At 26.1% G+C, this 23,772-nt stretch overlaps 1 protein-coding gene across 1 annotated transcript; it reads left to right on the top strand.

The window, feature by feature from the left end:
• Positions 1–109: 109 nt before the first annotated feature.
• On the top strand, positions 110–23,181 carry LOC129963217 (GTPase-activating protein skywalker-like). The gene is made up of 12 exons (XM_056077405.1): positions 110–218; positions 1,457–1,617; positions 2,191–2,326; positions 3,709–4,028; positions 5,740–5,850; positions 7,864–7,954; positions 9,131–9,219; positions 10,470–10,652; positions 12,058–12,144; positions 15,786–15,944; positions 17,220–17,440; positions 18,450–23,181. Exons 2-12 carry the CDS (start codon positions 1,486–1,488, stop codon positions 18,583–18,585), a joined length of 1,665 nt encoding a protein of 554 aa, XP_055933380.1. The 5' UTR covers positions 110–218; positions 1,457–1,485; the 3' UTR covers positions 18,586–23,181.
• Positions 23,182–23,772: the final 591 nt, after the last annotated feature.

Below are 23,772 nucleotides of genomic sequence, written 5' to 3'. Positions count from 1 at the left end.
TATTATATATTTTTTCACGGTATATTGGTTTTAAGTTGTATTAGTATTATTAGTATTTGAATATAATTATTCTTTCACTAGAATGGCAACACCATCCTGCTGTCTGTCAGTCATTCTTTGTAAACAAAACTACCCTCAAATGCTTTCCAGGAGGTTCCGATTTCAAAAATATCAAATGAGAAAAAAGCATTTGTTCATTACATAGAAGTCTGGATACGGTAACACTCTGCAACATTTTAAATACGTTGTGAATTTTTATACTAATACAAACGTTTGCATTTATTTAAACGGGAAACAAAACTTGTAATTATTTTGATGCAATAGAGATAAACATACTCGTGATTAAATTTAATTCAATTTTTTTTAAAGAAAAATTACTTTTCTGCTATTTATTTTTTGTATAAACTATCCTATTTTATGAAAAACTCTCTTGACATTCTTAGAAATAAAAGGAATTGTTTCAACTTTCCAAAACTAATTGGCCAAGAGTTATTTTAATAAGTTTTATTGAATTAATATTAACTTTCTAATTTTTAATGACACTGTTATTTAAATTATAATTTTCAAAAAAAATTTTAAACATGCTTTTAAATTGAATGCTATTTAAGTAATAAAAACAATAAAAATTTAAATTAAAAACTGATATATATTTGTGTCTGTGTTTTCCTTCTACGATTGCTATGCCATTCTTAAAAAGAAGATTAAAATATTTATTCTGCGATTCTTCCGGTGCATTTCTGTTCTGTAGCTTTTTTTCCCCTTTTCCTTCTTTGATAAGGCATATTAAACCTATCAAATGAATTACAGTTTATTATTAGTATACATTAAATTAAGAATTTTATTTTCTAATAATTTAATTTTTTTTTTTTTTCCTATGTTAAGTTGTACATGGTAAACTTGAGTGCAATGGAAAATACCCTCCCTCCTTAATCTTCTTTTAAATGCATATATAATAAAGACTAAAATTATTTTATTATCTTATTTATTGAATATTTATATATATATAATTTATTCTTTTAGTTCTATAAATGAATCATTTTTTTTTTTCATTTCTATAAATAACATATAGGATTTCAAAAGTTTTAGTAGGTATTCAGTAATTATTTGAAATGTGGACTTTTATCATTCATTTTTATTTAACTTTCAAAAATTTCTCACTTTAAAAATTTGATATAATAGTTCCACAAATTTTATTTTATAATAAGTTATTTATTTGCCACGAATACTTTATTAATTAATGAATGCTATATATGTATCATTACTTACTTGTAATGTTGTAAATTTCTATGTAAAATTAAAAAATTTATATTTTTTTCTCTTTTATTTATTTTTTTCTAAATGAATTTTTAATTATTTTAAATAATATACATATCTTATTCTTTAAAAACTAAAAGATATGTTTTGTTTAAGGTTTCTAAGTCTTGGTATTTTATTTATACATATTTAATTGTTACAGATGAAATTTTACTGTCATATCTGAAAACAATGCCATCTCATAGCCTCAACACAAAATTTGTCAATGCAAAGCAAATTGAACGGCTCTGTTCTGTTTCACAAGATATTATATACTCTGCTTCTGATGTTTCAAGTATTACTAGTGCTTCTGATATTAAACAGGTATTATGAATTTGTTGTACAAAATATATGAAATCTAGTAAATTTGAATACAGTTAATATATGTTATGTTACAGTTATATAATGTTGAACAAAGCATAAGAATTGAATTAATATCTGTGTTTTAAAAAAAATTTACTTGATCTCAATTAAAATGCAACTATGCTTAAGCTATCTGAAGAAAGTGTCAGGTATATCCAACATGCTGGGAAGTATAATATGGCATTCTTTGAAATTGTAATCGTATTTGGGTTTGCAACACTGCATAAATAAGGAAATACTTGCTTGTTACTATTTTTTGTTTCCTTTTTTTTAATTCTTTTTATTATGGCTTATTCTGTACTTTATTTAAAAAGGTACAAATATCTAGATATTGAATATATGTTCGCATTAAGCAAACTTGAAGCATTGAAAAGCTTATTTAATTTTGAGAAAAGTATTCATATGATTTGTACTCTATTATTTTTATTATTTATTATATTTTTGAGTGCCTGTGCTTTCAAATATATAGATTTTCATACAAAAATTTTTCATACATTTTAAGGTTTTCTACTAATGAGCAAATATTTTTTATAGGTAAAAGAGATAGTGAGAACTAATCAATGGACTGTTGATCACCCAATTCGGAAAAATTTGTGGGAAACACTTTGCAATCAAGTTTCTGGAGAATGTCATGTTGATATTTATAATGAGCTAGTCAAAGAACTGTTTGGTAATTTATCTTTGATCAAATTTGTGTTGCATTATATTTTTTAAATATGATTTTTTTTTGTAATTTTATGTTTATAAAGTTAATAATATTTGAAAATTGGAATTTTTAATCTTTTTTTTTATTATTACTAATATTTAATGTACATCATGAAAGTTTTACAATTTATTTAGTTTTCTTATCAGTATCAGAATTTGTGATTATCAATTTTTAATATGATTTTTTTTATTGTTATTAAGTATTTATAACCTAAAAAGATGCTGAATAATTGATACTATTATATCACTAGTTGATTTTAAAAAATTTTATAATTCATATGAATACTCTATTTATATGATTTTTTTAAAGAACCCTTAAAGGGTATGTAAATCGTGAGTTTTCTGCTAAAATATTTCAGTAAATTTGAAAATATATGTGTTTTGTATTTGGAATTAATTTTCAATTTAAAATTGTAATGTTATCTTTGTTTGTAATAGGAAGTGTTTATTTTTTATTATTATGTCCTAAGGAAACTCTGTTTTATTATTGTTTGATTATGTAAGCTTTGCTTGCTCTTAAAATTGAATATAAATATCTGCACGTAAGGAGAAATAAGTTTGATAAAAAAATTTTCACTGCTTATAGCAAATCTTCTAGAATTTTTTTATTATATAGAAGTATATAAATCTCAACTAAAGAAATACTGACTAGTTGAAGGAGAATTAATAAGTTTAATTTTGTTTTTAAAAAAATATAAGCAATTTTTATTAAGCAAATAAAATAAAAAAGATGTTTGCAGACTGATATAAATGGAATATAATCACTTAAGGCATATTAAAATTATACTATTGAAAACAGAAAAGAATATAAAGAGTCTGGAAAAACTCAGAAATGGAAATGTTATAAAGAAGAATTAATATTTATTAGTGAACCTTGGTGTCATTTTTTTTTCACATCATGTTTTATTTCTCCTTTAATATATATATATATATATATATATATATATATATATATATATATATATATATATATATATATATATATATATATTAAAGGAGATATATATAATTTTAATGTGCCTTAAGTGATTATATTCCTTTTATCTCACCCTGCAGACATCTTTTTTATTTTATTTACCTATTAAAAGTTGCTTATATTTTACTTCTCATTCTTACAACAAAAGAATATTAATTGTTTTTAAAAAATAGGGCATATTCTGAATTAGTAACATTATGTCATACTATATCTGTATAAATAAATTGTAAAAGAAAATTTATTAAGTATAGTCTAAATTATATACTGCACTTGTACAATCAATTGATCATAAATAATTTGAGAAGTTTTTTATTCTTTTGTTGGTTATGAAATTGTCAATGCATATGACAGTTCTAATTTTTTCTATTTAGGTGATGATGGAGATAACTACTTTCCATCTAGTCTGCCATCTTTTGTAGACCCTGCTTATTGCATTCGCTATTACCTGAACACAGATGGAAAGAAAAATGCTGAAACAATTTTGCAGGTTATTCGCCAAGCAAAACCTGATATTACTTACTGCCCTATATTGTACCCATTAGTCTGTGTTTTTTTACATTATATGTCCGAAGAAATGGCCTTTTCATGCATCATGAAATTGCTGTCAGACAGGCAAAACTACATCTCGCAAACCAAGTCTGATCATTCTGCTTCAGCCTATCTAGTCATGAAACTTTGCAAGAAATATGCAGTAAGTGCTTCTTTATTGACATGAAAAAGTGAATTACTTATTATTTTCAAACTCCTAACATTAAAAAAAAAAAAAAAAAAAACTGTATTGGCTTTAAAAATCTAGCCTCACATATTGATTTTTTTTTTTTTTTTAGATATTATTTGTTGATATATAATATGGAAAGGAGTCTGCTTTTTAACTCTTAATCTTTAAATTTTGATGGTGTAGAAATCATTTCTAGCAAATTTATCAGTTGTACTGTTTACTATAAAACAAGATATCTTGGAAAGGATAAATAAATTTTGGAAGATATTTATTCAGCTTTTTACTAAGCATTAATTAACATCTTGTGCAATACATGCTTTAGAAGTGTGCAGGTTTCTTGGATTATATTGAAATATTTTTTTTTTTTTTTTTGCTTCTACATCTCATGTTTTTGAAAAATATTATATAGTTATTTCTAATTCTTCTAATAATATATATATATATATATAAATATATTATATATAATCACTAAAATCAACATTTTTAATGAGAATGACAGCTTGATTACTTATGAGTTAAAATTTGCAGTTTCATACAAATATAAGAGGAACTAGTAAACATAATTCAAAATTTTAACACAAATCTTCCATGGCTGTATTCACATCTGCCACCCTCTCTCCTGCTACAGATTGATGCATTTTCAATACTGGCAATTGTGTGTTGGTGCTCCACAGTCAGCTGTTTGACCTACAGTTAGCAAATTTGCCACATACATTCCTTGAAAGGTGAAAATGTGCACCCCAATGCAGCTAGTAAAGAATTTTAATTAGAATTTTGATTAATAAAAAAATTAAGTGGAATTTCAAGGTATTTCACTATTACTTCTAAAAATATTATTGTATAAAAATAAATTTTATACCCTTTTTAAAATTTAATAATTATTTTTTTACTATACCAATTTACTAGTCATGCAATTTTTTTTTCTGAAATTTTGAAATTTAAAAAAAAAATATTTGTTTCTTTAGTTTCAAATAATAGATTACATTGTTGCCCTGAAATTCAGTTTTCTTCCATTGTTTCATCAAATATTTAAGCATGTGGTTTTCTTTCATTTGTGAAAGCTAAAGCAGAAGAATTCTCTTTAGTAACTATTCAGTTTAAACAGCAAATTAAAAAAAATGTTTACTTTATCGCAAATTTAAGAAGATAAACCGGATATTTATATTTTTATTAGCGCTATTATTTTAAAGGATTATTTCCATTATATAGGTTCATGTTTATAATAAATAAAAGTAAGACAATTAAAATAATGGCAAAAAATTTGGTAAAATCATGGACATGAACTTATATTGAAGCAATTTTTTGAAATAAAATGTAACCAATATTCCTATGAACCAGCTGGTTCTCCGAGATGACTGATATATATTAGTTGCGGTTTTAATAAATTCTGTTCACAATTGTGTTTTCTTTTCTTTCTTTTCTTATAAATTTTATCTTCAGCTCTTTTAATTTTATCTTCATTTGTTTTCAGAAAAATTCTTAATTTACAGTTATACAGCACTGAGAATTTTAATTTTGATGAACGTTGCTTTTTAATATTTGAATCTCTTCTGTTTTTATCCCATTCTCTTTATTCATCTTTTTACATGATTATTTGTATCTGTTGTTACTTACATGCTTTTTTATTTTATTTTAATTCTTATTTATGCTCAGTTTTATCAACTTTATATTGTGTTATTTTCAGAAAAATGCATACACTCAACTTGAGAAAGAATTAAAAGAACATGAAGATTTGGAGAGTATGTTCCAAAATTGGCTATCATGGATATTTAAGGGTTTGCCATTTCCTCACTTGGTAATCTAACTTTTTCTATATTCTTATTTTAATTTTATTTTTATGCTAATGTATTTGTTATATTAATGTATATTCTTAGTTTTGAAGCTCAGAAATTTATATAACTGCCATATATATTAATGATTAAGTGAAGCTTGAGCATTTTGAAAGTAGCCTTTTACCTACTGTTACCGTGACATTCATCTTTTCATCTGATAGTTATTGAAAGTAAGAAATTTTTGTTTATTTTGTAAATTTTTGTTTTAATTTCTTCTAAGTACATGATGATTATTTATAAAAGTATGATGGGTTATCAGCAAGTAACATTCATACCTTTGTCCCTAAAGATGAAATTTGCAATGTTTGACAATATGGTACAGAAATAAAAGTATTATCAATTTACAGCTTTTTGGCATTATTGTCAGTCTTGTCGAGACATTTGTGTCAGTGTTGGATCAATTTGAAAATCTCTGCCTCAAAGAATGCCATTGACCAGTATGAAATCATCATCAAAGTAAAAGTTTTGACTGCTGATGAATCTCTAAATGTATTAAAATGGAAGAAATTCTGAGGATGTCAATTCCAGGGCTCTGTAATGGATGCTCCAAAACTTCCAAACCAAATCTTTACCTCCTATGTGTGTGATGACCTCGTACACGCCAACAGCATTCTATGAGATCAGATTTTTCAAACTGATCCAGTCACAATATAAATGGCACTTATATTGAAAAGTAATAAATTGATAATAATTCCATTTCTTTTTCATATTCTCATACCATTGTATTTTTTTTATTATTGTGTCCAAAATTATGTCTACTATTTACTGTTTCCTTCTTACAATAATGATATATGCTAAATATTTTAATCTGAATTTTTTTTTTCGAAACATGATAATGGAAATGTATATCTACATTTAAAATAAATTGAAAGTATATTAATTTTTTTAATTATTTTATTTTATTTTAAAGAGTTTTTTTCTTTTCTTATGCACATTGTGAAATGAAATCATTCATTAAATATCTGTTATTATTCTTAAAATAATATTTTTGAACAGAAAACAGTATTTATATTGTATGAGATGCTAATACTATTTTTGTTTGTTTGTTTGATTGCTCTGATATTTTTAAACCAGTTTAATTAGCTATTTTTATTTTATTTAGCTGTATTTAGAATAAATAGAAATTTTGGTCTAGGAAACATTAAGGATTCCCAATAACTTCATCTTGATGTTATATTGATTAAATGCACTTATGTCCTTAGAAAGCTATCACTATTTTTCCCTGGTTCACTATTTCAAATAGCATTTGAGCATGCATTTTTTATTTATTTATTGCAATTTTTTACATGAAGCAAATTGCTTTGAATGCTGTAATGAATATTTGAAAAATGTATAATTATAGTTGTTTTATTTGTACATTGTGAAACAGCTAAAATTGTATTTTGGGGGTGTTTCCTATCACAATTTGGTCCAAAAATAAAATAAAAAATATTGTAATGCATTTCTTTTGATCATTTCATATACAACTTCTTTTTAAAATTTTAAATTATGTACTTTTTTTATATATTTTTTGTAGTTTTTGTTGTTGTTGCTTTCAATATTCTTAAATATTATAAACACTTATAGGTTGTAAATATATGAAATATGTTGATGTGCCTTACCAAATTTTGATGAAAAATAAACACAATGATTGCAATAATTGGATATAGGTGAACTGATGAATCTGAATCAGGTGCCATTTTTATAAATTTACTATTGTAAACTCTATATATGCATGTATAATTTACCATGCTTTGAGATATCAGATTAATGTTATTATTTTTGGAAAAACCCAGCATTAATTACAACTTAAAATGGATGTTTTGGGGATAATTTCCTTTTGTATACCTGCATCTAATTTTTAGAAGTCAAAGATTTCAGCAATTTCACAGCAAATAAAGAAAAATAAGCTAAAATTTCTATAATAGTATTCAAATTCCACTGTTTTTAAATGACTTGGAATTTATATATTGTTGAATGCTGGATTTTATTTATAGGTACGAGTAGTAGATTGCTTTTTGGTTGATAAAAAGAAGGGCCTTTACCGCATTGTTATTGCATTACTCATTCTTTATCATAAAAATGCAGGTATGTATTCATTTTTTATTCATATTTAATTTAAATGAAATACTTTTTATTGAGGCTTAAATCTCCCATATTTTGGTCAGTGTACTTAATCATGATTTAAAATATATTCTTTTCTGATACAGTAATCAAGTACTTAATACTTTTTTGTACTGATAAGAAAATCTCATATTTTTAATTATTCTTTTATCCATGGATTGTAATTTATTAATTGTATTAATTAAGAAGGAAATAAAGCTAACATTAGTCACATCCAGACTTCCTTGAATTTATATTGGAATAAGAATGGTTGAAAAGTTCCTGTTTTTCTTAATTTTATGTTGCTCCTAATGATCAAAATCTATGGTGCTTTTTGACTGCATCAGATATAAGTAAATGTTTGTGCAAAAATTTATATTTTTGTACAGAATTAAAAATTTGTGTGCAGAAATTTATTTTCTTTAAAGATCAAGATTCTTTAAAAGACAATCGATGTATAGAGGTTTGTAATGCATGATGTTCAATATATGGAGATTCAACTATAATTAGTTAAAGAATAATTTAATACTAAAATGCTCCTTCATTTACTCTACAATCACATATCCATATTTAAATATATCATTTTATATAAAATTTCTTTTTCACAGGTATGGATCAGCTATCTATTTATAAATTATTTCTTTTAATTTTTTACATTTTATTAAAAGATTTATTTTTTCTCTTAATTAAAAAATTGAAATTAAAAATATTTTATTCCTTATTTTTAAAAATATTATTTCACTTTTATGATTATTTTTGAATCAATGCATTATATATTCTTTGCTATAAATTAATTTTTTTTTTATTCATAGCGATGTGATCCATGTAAGTATTTCTGTGTGTATAATATTTAAATATAAAAATTGAATGGATTGTTAACCATTTTCATAATTATGTATAAAGTCTTAATTTGTACTTACTGTTCTGTTTTTATGTTTCAACTTTTATCATGTTTACATTACCATAATAAAAATGTTATAAATTTCATTTTCAATATTCTTTGTTTTTTTCGAGTAATTTGTAATTTGGCTTCTGTACAAAATTGCTTTATAACCATTTTGTCAATATATAAATATTAAAATATTTCAGATTTATGTTTGATTTTTAATTTATAATTATTAATGCTTTTTATATTAATATCACTTGATATGTATTCTGTAGATAAAGTTGACAGTGATGATCTTGGAAGTTTGCAGAAGTTGCTAGATTTTTTTCAAAATATACCAGTGCCTATAGAAAAAGTTTTTAAGGTGAATTTATTATTTATATATTTATAATTTAAGGATTAAATTGCTATAACTTGCTCATTTGTAGCTGTAAACTGTTAATTTTGTTTGATCTTATTTTGTGGATATGTTATATCAACAATAACAAATGAACTTGAAAATTATATCAATTCTAAATGTGTTTTCGAAGCCTTCCATATGTTTCATTTGATAGTTATTGTATTTATTCTTCATATATAGACATTTTAAGCTAAGCTTCTCTGCTTTTATAAAAACTGTTTTTTGATAAAGTAAAAATAAAATTTGAGATATTTGATCAATATAAGTAAAGTAGCAGAAAGCTATATTGAATATTTGCTCTTCTTTAAAGTCAAAATATACTTTTATGAAAAGAACAATAAAGTAGAAACAATTTTTGCTGTAGGTTTAAAAATATTTTCATATACCCCTGATTTTAAATAATATTCAAAACTCAATTAATGATTTTTGAAATTTGAAATCAATTGTTCTTTCAAAAGTTATTCTTAATAATTTTTCTTTTTTGTTATCTTAAGTTATTGTTAGCTACTAATGCTTACAAATTAGGTTTAATTATAAAATTTAATGATAAGTCGATAATCTGATCTCATATTTTTGCTATTGGATGCATAATTTTTTTAATTCTATGTTTAATTAATTTTTGCTTTTGTAATACTTTTAAAGATGAAAAGCAAGTTTTAAAATTTTATATTTCTCTGTTTTACACTTTTCAAACATTTACAGTGTCTTTTTATGCTTTGATCATAAACCAGAAGAATTATATTAGCTGTAATTGATAATTTTTGAAAAAGATTATTTTTGAAAAAGATTATCAATTCTATTTCTATCAAAATTGATAATTTTTGAAAAAGATTATCAATTCTATTTCTATCAAAATTGATAATTTTTGATAGAAAGCTGTAATTGATAATTTTTCTCATTGTACTCCTGATGCAAAACATCATGTCTACACATTAATATGATGATTGAATAATTGGTTAACAATATTTTATGCAGACTGTTATCCATGTGCTCTTTGTGTTATCTTTTAGTTTAATTTCCATGTGGATTCCTTCCTTCCTTTTTATTTCCTTCCTTTAATGGATTGCTAACATTTGGTTAAAATATATTACTAAAGATTATATCACAAAATTGATATTTTATGGATTATTGTAGAATGAATTTGAATATTGATTTCATGTTTCTACTTATGAATCACATGAAACTTATTTAAATGAAATCTCAATTGCCTTTAGATTGCATATGGCATACGAGGCTTCAGTGAGAAAATAGTAAACCAGCAGCTCCTTAAAGTTCAGATGACTTTGAAAAGTCAAGCTAATTTGTCTGAACGATCCATGTCAGCTGACAGATTACCCTCTTCACAATCAGCATACCATTTGCAAGTGAATTCATCTGCCCAACCTGTTATTCGGGAGGTAACTGCTGAATTTCATCATTCTGTAAAAGTTTTTGAATTAAATGTTTGTTAATTTCAAAAGAAAGTTACCTATACTTGGTGAGATTTCTTTGTCAAAGAAAAAAATCTCTGTATCATCAGCCTGCTTTATTTGTTCTTCACATTAATTTGTTATGAAGCATTTAATTAAAAATGAAAAATAAATGCATTTTAATATCAATGTTTTTTATTTAATTGTCTCTTACTATTCCTGTAAGTCATTAGAAAACCGTTGTTGTAAAAAAGATATAAGGTCTTATTTCATTCCATCTCATATCTTTTTGAACATCTCCATGGATATTTATATTAATTTAAAACTAAAGGAACAGCTTTTAAAGTCATTTGATTCTGTGAATATCGTAAATGTGTACATCTGATGTAAATATATATATTCTCTATTTACATATGTTGTCAAAATATAATATTTATTGAAATACTTGTTTTGGAAGATTGTAAGTAAAAAAGTGTTTATTAGCTCTTCTTATATTTGTATAAAATTGCAAACTTCAATTCATATAAATTAATCAAGCTATCACTCTCTTTAAAAGTGCTGATTTTCATCTTTTAACTAATATGTATTGCAAAACACAATGATGTCATAAAATTATTGCATAAAGGTAAAATATTAACAGTTTATTTATTGAACATATTTTATTTGATGAATATTTTTTTTCTCCATGCATTCTTATTTCTTTTATTAATTTCTATAAGCATGACTTACAACTTATTTAAAATCATCAGACTAGCTATACATTTCTAATCTTATTGTGATTAATGAATATAGCTGTCGAAATCAGTCATAATGGTAATTTGGAATCAATGTAAAAAGGATTTTAAATAATTAATATTTTAGAAATTCTTTTAATGGAAGGTCAGATTTTTTTTAATTGCAAACTGATATTTGACTTAGATTTGCTATGCTAATGTTAAGACTGTTTTCAAGTCAGATAATGAACTGCCATGTGAACTCTTCTTATTTTCCGTAAAGTCAGATAAAAAGTATAACATCTCAATTATTCCTCCACTTTTTAACCTCACATTACAACTCTAAGGAAATGTGTAGATTTAAAAAAGTTTAATAATTTTTTATGCTATTATAATATATAATTATTATAATTATAATTTATAAAAGTATAATATTTTTTTTGAAAATGATGCATTAAATCGTGATGCTCTATTATCAGCCACCAGTGTCCTATCAAAATTGTGCAAATGTCATGATATTAAAAGTTTTTTTACTATTTTTCGAAGTTTATTTTGATTTTAATCGAGATGTCTTTAACTAATTTTAGGAATGTAAATAAGGATCTATATATCTTAGACTCATAGACTCATATCCTTTTAATATTGGATTGCTTATATGTTTTTTTTTTTTTTTTTTACAGTTGAGATTAGATTCTTTATCTCGAACAAGATCTGTGGGTGTTGTTGCTTTAGGCAATTTTAAATCAAGCATCCTTTCAGCTGAACAGGTAATAAATGAAATGCTTACATTTTTTTTTTTTTTTTTTTTTTCATTTTTTTAACTGCCTTTTCAAGATTTTTTTTTCTTTGCCAATTAGTCATTATTGGATGATATAATTGGTGAAATTTTAATTTTAACAAAAGTAAAAAATGGCAGCCCTTGCTCTGTTTTTCCCCCTTATGAATTGCTTCAAATGAAATAGTTGTCAATTATGTATTAAAAATTTTATTATATATCATTCTAAAAGCTAGCAGAAACCTGGATTTTTGGATGACGTAAATTTTCTTACTCATATATTCACCTGAGAATAAATAAAAATTTCAAATATCTGCTTAAAGGCTATACTCTTTGAAGAGGCTAAATACAGTAGAGCAACGGCTTAACAAGCATAATTATGAGTAATTGCAAATCTTATTCCTAATGCGAAACTGGGCCGCAGTGGCCTAATAGTAAGGTCTCGGCTTCGGAACTGGAGGGCTTCAGATTCGAGACTCGATTCCACCGAAGAGCAGTCATGTAAGCAGGTCTGGTGCACATTAAATCTTTGTGTTCCAAACGTTCTCTTACTGGTGTGGTGTAGAGGTTTGGAGAGGGGGTGCCAACTTGGGTGTTGTCCTCGTTATCTGGCTGCATTTCAAAACTATGAGGTCCATCCCAAAAACAGCCCTAGTGTTGCTTTAAAAAATGGGACATTATTATAACTAAATCTCATGCAAAACTATTTTTTCCATAGGAAAATAGGTCATGTTCCTTTCTGAAAAAAATATTCATACAATTTTATAATAATGTAATTTAATATTTATAATGCATATATTTTTACAAGAAAATTTTTTAAAGACTTTTTTTTTCTTTGCTGTGCTTTAAAATTTGATGAAAACGATATACAACATTATCATTAAATGAATTTGTAAGAAACATAATTACTGCCTTATTAGAGTAATACTTCTCAACATATGATGCAGTAATTTCCCTTGCATTTTGCATTACCATTATTGAACTATTGGGTCTAGAGTTTCTTCCTCTCCTGATTAAATCGCATCCACAGCTTTTTGCTCTGACACAGAATGAAGCTCCATAAGTTCTTTTGTATTTCTGGCTGCATTCTTCCACGTGTCCATCAATGTCATGACTATCTATCCCTAACCCCATAATCTTGACCAGAGATAAAATCGGGGATTAAACTTTCATACGCATTTATACAAACTCCTCGTAGTCCTGTTCAATAACCCTATCTTGCAAAAACTTGTTCGAAGTAGATTCGAAAGCATGCTTCAAACAAGTGTTCGACATAGATTGATACAATTCAGTCCACGATGTTGCATTAAACAAGTCACTTTTTAAAATTTTGCTTTGCTTCCTATATAAGGTGCTCATTAAGCGATATTTGACTGTAAATTGTTGAAACTGGAACTTTCAGACAGAATTAATAAACATTAATAAAAGAAATCTTTTGTTTTATTGGCCCTAAATGGTAAAATAATGAAAATAGTAAATATTTATTTATTTTTGCTATTCTATTTGTGTTGAAATGTATATATGTGTGTAGATATTTCACACAAACCTTGCCTTTCACATACATATGCATGCCATCCATGAAAGTATTTTATACTGAATACAGGAAAACAAAACTCGCATTTTTAAATGCAGTATACACTGAAATGCCAGAAAAACTGATACACCAATCTAATATCATGTAGAGGCCCCCACGAGTACACAGAAGTGCTGCAACATGACATGGGATGGATTCAACTAATTTGTGAAGATATTCTGTAGACAGTTAATACCAGGATTCCTGCAGGGAAGTCCACAAAGCCATAGGAATGCGAGGTGGTGGAGATCCTAAAGACAGCACGTTGCAAAACATCCTAGATATGCTCGATAATGTTCATGTCAGGGAAATTAGGTAGCCAAGATAGGGAACAAAATTCAGAAGACTGCTCCTCAAGTTACTTGATAGCTACTGTAGACCTGTTATGTGGCGCATTATCCTGTTGGAATAGTCGACATCCACCGGGATGCACACAATATAAATGAATGCAAGTGGTCAGAAAGGATGTTAACACACTGCTGACCTGTTATGGTCGAGTCTAGATATATCAACGATTCCATTTCATGCCAACTGCACACGCCCCATACCATCACAGGACTTCCATCAGTTCTTAGTAGGCATGAAGGATCCATGGATTCATTGGGGTTTTCCACACCCATACATGGTCATCCGCCTGATACAATTGAAAATGTGACTCGTCAGACCAGACAACATTTTCTAATCATTAAGGATCCAATGACAGTGTTGGCGAGCCCAAGCAAGTCGCAGAGCTTTGTTCAGCTGAGCCAACAATGGTACACTAGATGATCTGCGGCTGCGAAAACACATATCAATTAGTGTATGTTGCACAATCCCTTATACTGGTTTTGAGTACGCTGACTCTTGTTGATGGACCTGCATTCAAATCCTCAACAATTTGAGGAAGTTTTAAATGTCTATCTTTTAGCTGTCACGATTCTTTTTGAACGATTCTAGAACAATTCTTTTTAGCTGTCGATGATCCCGACAGCTAAACAGCTTTTTTCGATGATCCCGACAGCTTTTTTCAGCTGTACCGCTATCTGATATTTGAAATTTTACTGGAAATCTGATGTTCGTGGTACACCCTTGAAATGGTCATGCATAAAAATCCAAATTTTACAGCTGCTTCAGAAATGCTGTGCCTATCTCTTGTTTGCCAACGATCAGTGTCCGTTGAAAATCACTTAAATTTTGATAACCTGCCATTGTAACAGCAAGAATCGATGTAATAGCCTCCTCGGATACATGTTGTCTTATATACACACTGTTGACCGCATTGAGTTACGCTGATTGGTTGAACACCCCCATTATTTGAATATGATCTGCTATACCAGTTTTTCTGGCTCTTCAGTGCATGTGATCAACATAGTTAATTACATTAATCAAGATGAGATGGAAAAAAAATGTTTTTAAATGATTTTTCCTTCATAAATTGTAATCATTCAGTACCAGATTATTGAACAGAACAAAATTATTTATATTGTTTGATCTTTGCTTGAACATTTTTTATATATTTAAAAAAATAATTTTCTGCAATAAAAAGAAAATATTTTAAGAATCTTTGCGAGTTGCCTAAAATATTAGTAAGAATAAAACAAATAGTTATTCATTTTGTCTCAAAATATAGGAAATTAAAATGTGAAATAAAATACATTGCATATGTAAAAATTATATGTCTTTTTTTTATTATTATTATTATTTTGTTTCTTCAGAAAATAAATTTTTCTCATTATAATATTTTTTTTTCTCAAAGTTTTTTTCTTAGTTCCCTTTTGTATTCAAAATGAAATTTTTTTCACTGATGTTTATTTGGAGAGGGGCGGACTGAAAATTAATTAAATGATCAATAAATAAAATATTAAAATGTCATATATTTAATGTTCAGTATCAATTCATGTGAAGTCAAATGCTTTAATTATAAACTTTTTTATAAATTTGATTCAGTAAAATTCAAACATTTTGTTCAATTAGAATTAGAAGATTTAAAAAAAATTATTTAAATACTTGTTATATGTCATAGTCTGATTTAAAAACTTTATTATTGAATTGTGTAATTAAAATATCAGGTTTTTATATAGATGAGTATCATTTGGAGCTGGATCCCTATAAGAGTCTCCATGTTGCAACCTGAAGTGATCTATTCATCAAATGAACATGGAGTTTGCCTTACTGCTTTTTATATGGCTGTTGGCTCATATGAACCTACGATTCTGGTTATAAAAGCCATGAATGATGAGGTAATTTTAGTAATTATGATTAAGTTTTCTTATCGTTGAAAAAAATACTGAGATTATCTCTAAAGAATACAAATAATTTATATGAATAATTAGTTACCTTTGGCGACCAGTTGTTTCACCAAAGATATTAGTTATATTTAATTCAATTGCTTATTAGTTAAACTGCTTAGTTATATTTTCATGTCCATGACTCTTTGACATTAAAGCTATCTATTGTAATTGTCTTAAGTTCTTTTTATAATGTGCATTGCCTTTTCAATAAAAACTAGTCCTGTGATATCATAGCACTTTTAAAAATGTTAATATGTGGTTTATCCAATCTTCTAAATTTTACAAAATTGTAACCACTTTTTATTTAAAATATTAAGTGCAATCCTTCTTCATTAACTTTCAACAATGGCTCTATTAGTTCCATAGAGCTAATGGCTGAAAAATCAGCAGAAATTGATGCCCAAATGCTTGAATTGGCAAAAATTAATAAATAAAAGAAAGTAACCTTGCTTTGCAATATGTTTTGTGTTCTATTACACCTTGATTTTGTGTAACTTGCAGTTAAAGAGCATGTGAGGAAAACATCCCTCCCCCTTAATATATAAATTTTGTCTTGCTAAATTCTAGATAATAAAGATAAAATTAGTTTTTTTTTTTCCCCTTCTGTATGTAAATGTAAATCTTCTTTTAATATGTTATTTCATATAATTTTAAATTGTTGCTTCCTTTCTTTGCATTTTCCACTCCTTAAAACCATAGAACGTACATGCTATTTGTGCATTTCCTCTCATCTTGAATATATGTATAGGGAAAAAATGAGGAAAACATAGGAAATTTTTTGTCCAGATTTAAGTGGCGACCCTGTTTGATGCTCAATCAGTGTCTGCCCACATTTATACATTTATAAAATATACCACATTTATAAGGTACCAGAGGAAAAATGGTATAACAATGGTACCAAGGGACCAATAGTAATGGTATAATATATGGAAAGGAGAAGCATAAATTTCCAGAAACCATTTGATATAGATATCACTTGAGCTTATTCTAAGGGGATTAACAAAAATTGTAGTAAATTATGGTGAAACTGTTAAGTGGCTAAATGTCTTCAGCAAAATTGCTTGATGAGTGTTGAGGCTTGATTCAACCTATATTTACTTTAAAAAAATATTCGTAACAAAAGCCTGCAATTATTTGCGGTTTATAAATTGTATTTTACATAATTTTTTTAAATTTTTTCTTAAAATGTCTAGTTTATGCATATTTATCTTTTTCTTTTTTTAGGTGTTTGGCGCTTATTGCTCTACATCTTGGAATGCCAGAAACTCATGTGATGGGGAAAATAAGAGGCATACATACTTCGGCACTGGGGAGACATTTCTGTTTACAATAGTTCCAGAAGTGAAGAAGTATCCTTGGGTGGGCAGTGAAAGTGGCTCAGATGTGCCTCATTCTGCTAAATTATTCATGGCTGCAGATAATCGCATGATAAATGTTGGTGCTGGGTAAGATTTCTTTTGAATGTGCTCGTGTTCCATTAAAACATTCTAGAGAACAGTTTTTTTAATTTTTATATCGATTGCATATGGAAATAATCAATTTAATAGAACTTTCAACAGGGCCATACTTAATGTTCATTCAGTACTATATTATTTAACTGTGGGGGATATACATGAGATGATTTTTTTTCTAATTGATTTGGCTTTCTTTCTTACTTAATTTTTTTAATTGCTCTTTTTAAAAATTATTTTTTTACGTATCTCTATCCATGCATATTTTTTGTTTTGTTTTATTTATTTAGTTATGTACCACAAAAAAAGTTATTGATTAAAAGTTAACTAAGTATTATGTTCAGTAAAGGTGCCCTGCACACTTTTGAAGTGTTGTAACATTTACCTTGAGATTCTGTGAACAGTATGAAAGACTAATATTTTTTTAATAAAAATGTTATAAATGAAAAAATAACAATACCATTCTTAAATTAATTCATTTATGCTGTTTGTCAGGTTTTTTTAAATTTTATTTTAGTGAAAAATCTTATTTTGTTTAATTTTGGTATTTTAAAATTTATTTTAATCAGAAAGGATCATCAAGAAATCCATATAAATCTTCTCCTTGATTATAAAGGCAATTATTGCATCCTCAAAGTAGAATTGAATTTTGGTTATATCCTGGTTTATTAAAGTGACAGAAGATTAAGTTTTACAACTGTTAATTGTGGGAATTGACCTAAAATTAATTCAAAGAATATGTTTTGTTAGATTTCTTTCATTAAATTGGGACATAAAGCATTTCATTAACTGTAACTGTTCCCATTGGAATTCAAAAACTAATTTTTGTTATATATTCCCCCTTATTTTCCACTGCAATGAATCTCATGTGCAATGACCTATTAACTTACAAATATGTGTTTGTAGATATATACATAATTTATTTTTATTGATATGCCATATGTGTTTTTGTTTTTTTGTATCAATGATTTATTTAGTAAACAAATTTATTTATTTATTTTAGGAATGGCCAAGGTCTTTTGCTAGATGATAATCTGCTGTATGGAAGAACTGAACATTGTGATACCTTTGATAATGAGCCATTATGTAGCTGCAAGGATTTCCAGTGCAAAATAGTTGAAGTCATAGCTTTTAAATAAGTTTGCAGAATAGCTATTCCTTTTATGTATGTATGTTTGTATGTGTGTGGTGTAAATATATACGATTACATCTATTCTGTTTTGTACTTGTTCTATATCTAAAATGCCAGCCATGTCCTTGAGATTGTTTTTGGAACTATTGTTCCATTTTTTTTTATTTGTTTACATATTTCAATAATCGTGTATTTTAGCTGCGATTTTTGATCAAATGATTTGACATTTTATTTTAGCAGAAGTGCACAAAACTATTATTGTGTACTCTATCTATGACTAATCCATGACACATATTTATTATAATTTTTTAAAAATCTCTTGAATATATGAAGTTATGGAATAGTAAGGGTTTTGGCGAGGAATAGTAAGGGTTATGGAATAGTAAGGGTTAAGGCAATTAAAATTAAAAGTAAATTGCCTGAAAATAATTATCAGATAATTTTGAAAAACTGAATTTTTTCAACATTATTTTAACAATCATATTATACAAATGCTGTAAATAGGATACATTTCTTAACTGAATTTATTTGCAATGGCCTTATAACTTAATTGTATGGAAATTCATGTATTTTCTAATTTTAAGACTCTTTCTTATATCATTATATTACTTATTTAATGATTTAAAATTAATATATAACTTTGGCAATAATTATTAGAAAATTATAATTATTACAAAGGAATCTCTTCTCGACAGCTAGATGATCTTTATTTTGTCTGAACCTCTATTGCTAAAACAGGAGTAGCAAACTCATTTGTGATCATTCTGTTCATTACAGTAACTGATTGACATATATAATTAGAAAGTTCTTTTTTTATTTGTTTAGAAATAAAAAAAAAATGCTTGAAAGTAGGGGAAAAGTAACACTTTCAATACACATAAATAATAATCTTGCAGTTTTTTTTATGCAAGATTATATTAATTTTATATTTTTAATGTTTCCCTTTTGAAAACACTGCTCACTAGAAAATGAGAGGAGCTGTGTTATTTTACAATTAATATTTTTACAGTGCTTGAAATTTGAAATAAATAATTAAAAATTCTTTTCATGAATTACTTTTTGTAATTTTACTTTCTTTTCATATTCCTCAAACATATTTATGCAACAAAAAAAAAAGAAATCAAAGAAGTGGGTATTTTATTACTATAAAATGCTGTGAAGAGAGATTTTTTTTAAGTGTTTATACATTTTTTAAATATTTTAGGATCAAATATGGAAATTTTTTTTGTATTATTGCCCAATAGCTCCTTTCTTTCATATCAAAAATGCTATCTTAAATCAGATGCACATGTTTGTTTTTTTAGTTTGTTTGTTTGTTTTACTGACAATAATAATGAAGTATGCCTTTTCTTGCTTCAAATGCATGTGTTTAATTTGTTTTTCAAACAGCCTATCTGTTACTGTTGTTTGAGATTACAGTATTTTTGATATTTATAGTTCAGTATTACTTTTATAGAAAATATGCAGTATTTTCCTCTTCTCTCTTTCTTTCTGAATATAAATATTGTTATTTAAAGTATTTTATTAATTGAAAACACGTTTAAGTGATTTTTTTTGTTTGCTTTCATCACAATTGTATGATATAACTATGCATTCCTGAAAAAGAACAAATGTATTTATGAAAGAATCATTTCATGTACTACCTAGTGTCTTATAAGTATCGAGAATTGTCTGAATTCACTTTACTTGGATATTGTTTGTTTTTATGTATATTTAAATTCATAGAAGCTTATTTCTTATTTATTATTACTCTTAGATTATTAAAAATCACTTGTTGTTTTATTTGTAAACCAAATTATTAAGTTTTGGTTTTACAACTTCTGCTGAAGAACTGTTATAGCATTCTTGAATTTATCCTTGTATATTCTTAAATTAAATAGCATTTTTAAAAATAAATTGGTTAGAAGTTTTAATAGAAAAATTCTTAATATTTTAAAATCATGTTTTTTTATTTATTTTTATATGTGTGAACTTATTCATAGAATAAGCAATGTCTGATTTATGCATGTATCTAGGAGCTTTTATGGTATTTTCTTGTTTTAGGTAAATTCCATTAAGGAAAACTACCGACTTTGGTTTTATTCCTTATTGTAACTTGCTTCTGGTGGGAAATATTTTTTTGCTACTATGAAATAAATGCATATATATTTCTTTATGCATATGATCCTTATAGAAATATTTATGTGCCAACAAAGTCATTTAAATAGTTTTTGTTCCTAGATTTCTTTCCTTTTACTTCATTAAATGATTCGGACTCTTTTATAATGAAAGGCATTTCATTATTATTAGTTTTCAATATCTTCGATTCTGACAGATAATCTGATATTTGTTAACATAATGAAATTTTTCAAATATAATATGGAAAAAAAATGGATCCTAAGAAACTCCATTGTAGATGTATTTGGTTGTTGCAGTCACTAAATTCAAGAGACATTTGTCCCTATTTCCTTTAATTCTCAAATAAATTATTTGTTTACTTATGGAAATCTTTAAAAAAGGTTTGTTTTTTCCCTATAAATCGAAAAAGTATTTTCATTGATTAAACCAGTCATTTTAAATTTGTAAATTAATTATTAATCTTTGAACTGTTGAAAAACAATGTTAGTATTTATGGTAGCTGCTTATAGCTCATAATATAGTAGACTCTTAATTCAGGGATAGGAAGACCAAATAAGGATTCTTTTTAATGAAATTTTACAAATGGTTACTTTCAACCTCTTCAGACAAGAAAAACTCTCTTTTTCCTCTCCTACCAAAATAGCCCTTATTCATATTTTCTTATCACATACTGATGGTCAATAATTTTTTAATGTTTGTTACATACATTTTAGAAACACATTACAGAAAAAGGAAGTCAAACTATAAAAATATTGTGTTCATCTATATGAAACATAAAATCATACACTGTATGAATACATTTAAAATAAATAAAATATTAATGCCAATCTCGGTAAAATTATTCCTCATTTTGTTACAGATTACTTTTTTTTACTGGTTTGGATAGTTAGGAATTTACTGTAAATGATTTTTCAAAGTGCTAGTTCTTAACCAAAATTTTTTAATTCATTACATAAAAGCACAGTAGAACTTTTTTTAAGAAAAAAAAAAAGTAATAAGCTTCTGTAGATTTCTGTTTGGAATTAATGAAATTTTATATTTCAAAAATGAAGGAATTGTTTTGCTTGGAAATATTTGTATGTTTGAATTTTAATTATGAGTGTGTTATATTTGGAATATATATTTCAGAAATAATTCTTTTATTAACTGCTTATATTTAAATGAATTATTTATTTTGCTCAATATACATTTTTCCCCCATGAACTATTAAGTATCCCCCCCCCCATCAGGATTTATATATATTGGAAATATTTGAAACCATGTTATTTGAATGAAGCCATTAATTACAACATATTTTGATTTTTATTTTAATCATGTTTCTATGATTTCTTTTAATGTATTGAATTATTTGATAGTTTTTTAGTAGTTTGTTGGTACAGATTGTTTGATATATCTAAACACTAACTAAGTGTTGCTATTCAGGTGTAGCTATTACTGTATGTGTGTGCTCTACATTATCTGTGATTTAAAATCTCTATCTGAGTATGTACATATATATTTAATCTATTTAATAGAGTGATAAATAATTGTCGTGTACATACAGTTTAAATTTGTTGATACAGTGGATCAAGTATGGCTTATCTCAGTTTTTATTGTGCCATAAAAGTTTAACGAAACTCAAATATTTTATTCGTTAAATTTTAATTTGCCACATTTTTTTTCACTACTGAAAGACGAATTGAGATTAGTTACATAATATGTGTTAATTTTATTTCTGATTCGAACAAAAGTGTTACTTTTGATTTCGAAATTTGTGTTTTTTATTGATCTCTAATCTTTAAGAATCTTATATTAATGTTTTTATGATATTTGTTGATGTTAATCTTATTTACAAATATGTGTAATTATAGGTAATTTTTTATTACTTAGATTAGAAAAATATAGTTTTGGTATTTGTAAGTCCTCTTAAGTATTTGATGAAATTTATTTCAGTGTACTTGTTTGTTCAGATTTGTGCAAACCTGTAATTTAATTTTATCCTTCTGCTATTATTTATCATATAAAGAAGGATTTTTAATTTTTTTAAACTTTATTATGAAGGTTTTATGGTGTTCTTTACTATTACTGATTGAAATTTTCAATCTTTAAGTTGCAAAAATGATTTTACTATAAATGAGTTTTCTTGCTGAGTTGATATTCAAATCATGTTTTTTCAAATAATCATTTTAAATTTATTTTGAAGTAAAAATGATAAAATGTTTGTTAAGATTTATTTAAAGATCAGTATTTACTTAAATAAAATAGCATTCCACTAAAAATTGCCTTTAAAATGTTTTAAGTTATTATTTTGAAAATAATCTATTTAGAAGGCATTCTTATTACTTTTTAATATTATGGGTAATATTTTTGTATTTTGCTATCATTCCAAATGTTCTGGTTGACTATTTGTTGTCTAACTTAGCAAGTCTTATTTTACATTTTTATCGACTTATTAATGTCACTTGTACCATGAAACTGAATAAATGTGCTAGTCACTGCAATTAAATTTGATTGTCTCATATTATTTATTTATAGTTACATGACAAATTTTATAAATAATGCTGCTTTCTCTTTTTCCCTTCATTTCTCTATCGATAATTATAATAAAGATGTGCGTGCGTGTGTGTGTGTTGTCACTCTACATCCAAACCATTCGACTTAGTTGTCAAATTTGTCACATGGATACATTAGAGGTTGAGAATGTGCACATTTCAATTAATTAAAAATTAGGCGAAACTTTTGCGTTTTCCATCGTTAGTTTTCTTAAGTATTACGGCACAAAATTGATTTTTACATAACTTAAAGCTCAAAAAAATAATCTTTTCACTGACACCAATGTTTTAACCTATAAATTAAATTTCTATTTTTAATAAAGTTTCTTAAAAAAGAATATATTTTAATTATATTTTTAAACAATTTATTTCTCACAGAATGAAAACGAAATTTAACTTTAATGAGAAAATTATGAGTACGTGGGAAGAAATAAGTCATTATCAGCGCGTTACCATCACGTTGAAAAAACGCAAAACGAAAGATTCGTTTGCTTTAAACCGTTCGTGCAAATTAAACCTAGAAAAGTGCAATGCTCAGCATGTGT

The sequence above is a fragment of the Argiope bruennichi genome, chromosome 3 (genome assembly GCF_947563725.1).
Source record: "Argiope bruennichi chromosome 3, qqArgBrue1.1, whole genome shotgun sequence".
NCBI lineage: Eukaryota > Metazoa > Arthropoda > Arachnida > Araneae > Araneidae > Argiope > Argiope bruennichi.
Note: the sequence above shows the minus strand (reverse complement) of the source record. Positions and strands in the feature narration are given on the sequence as shown.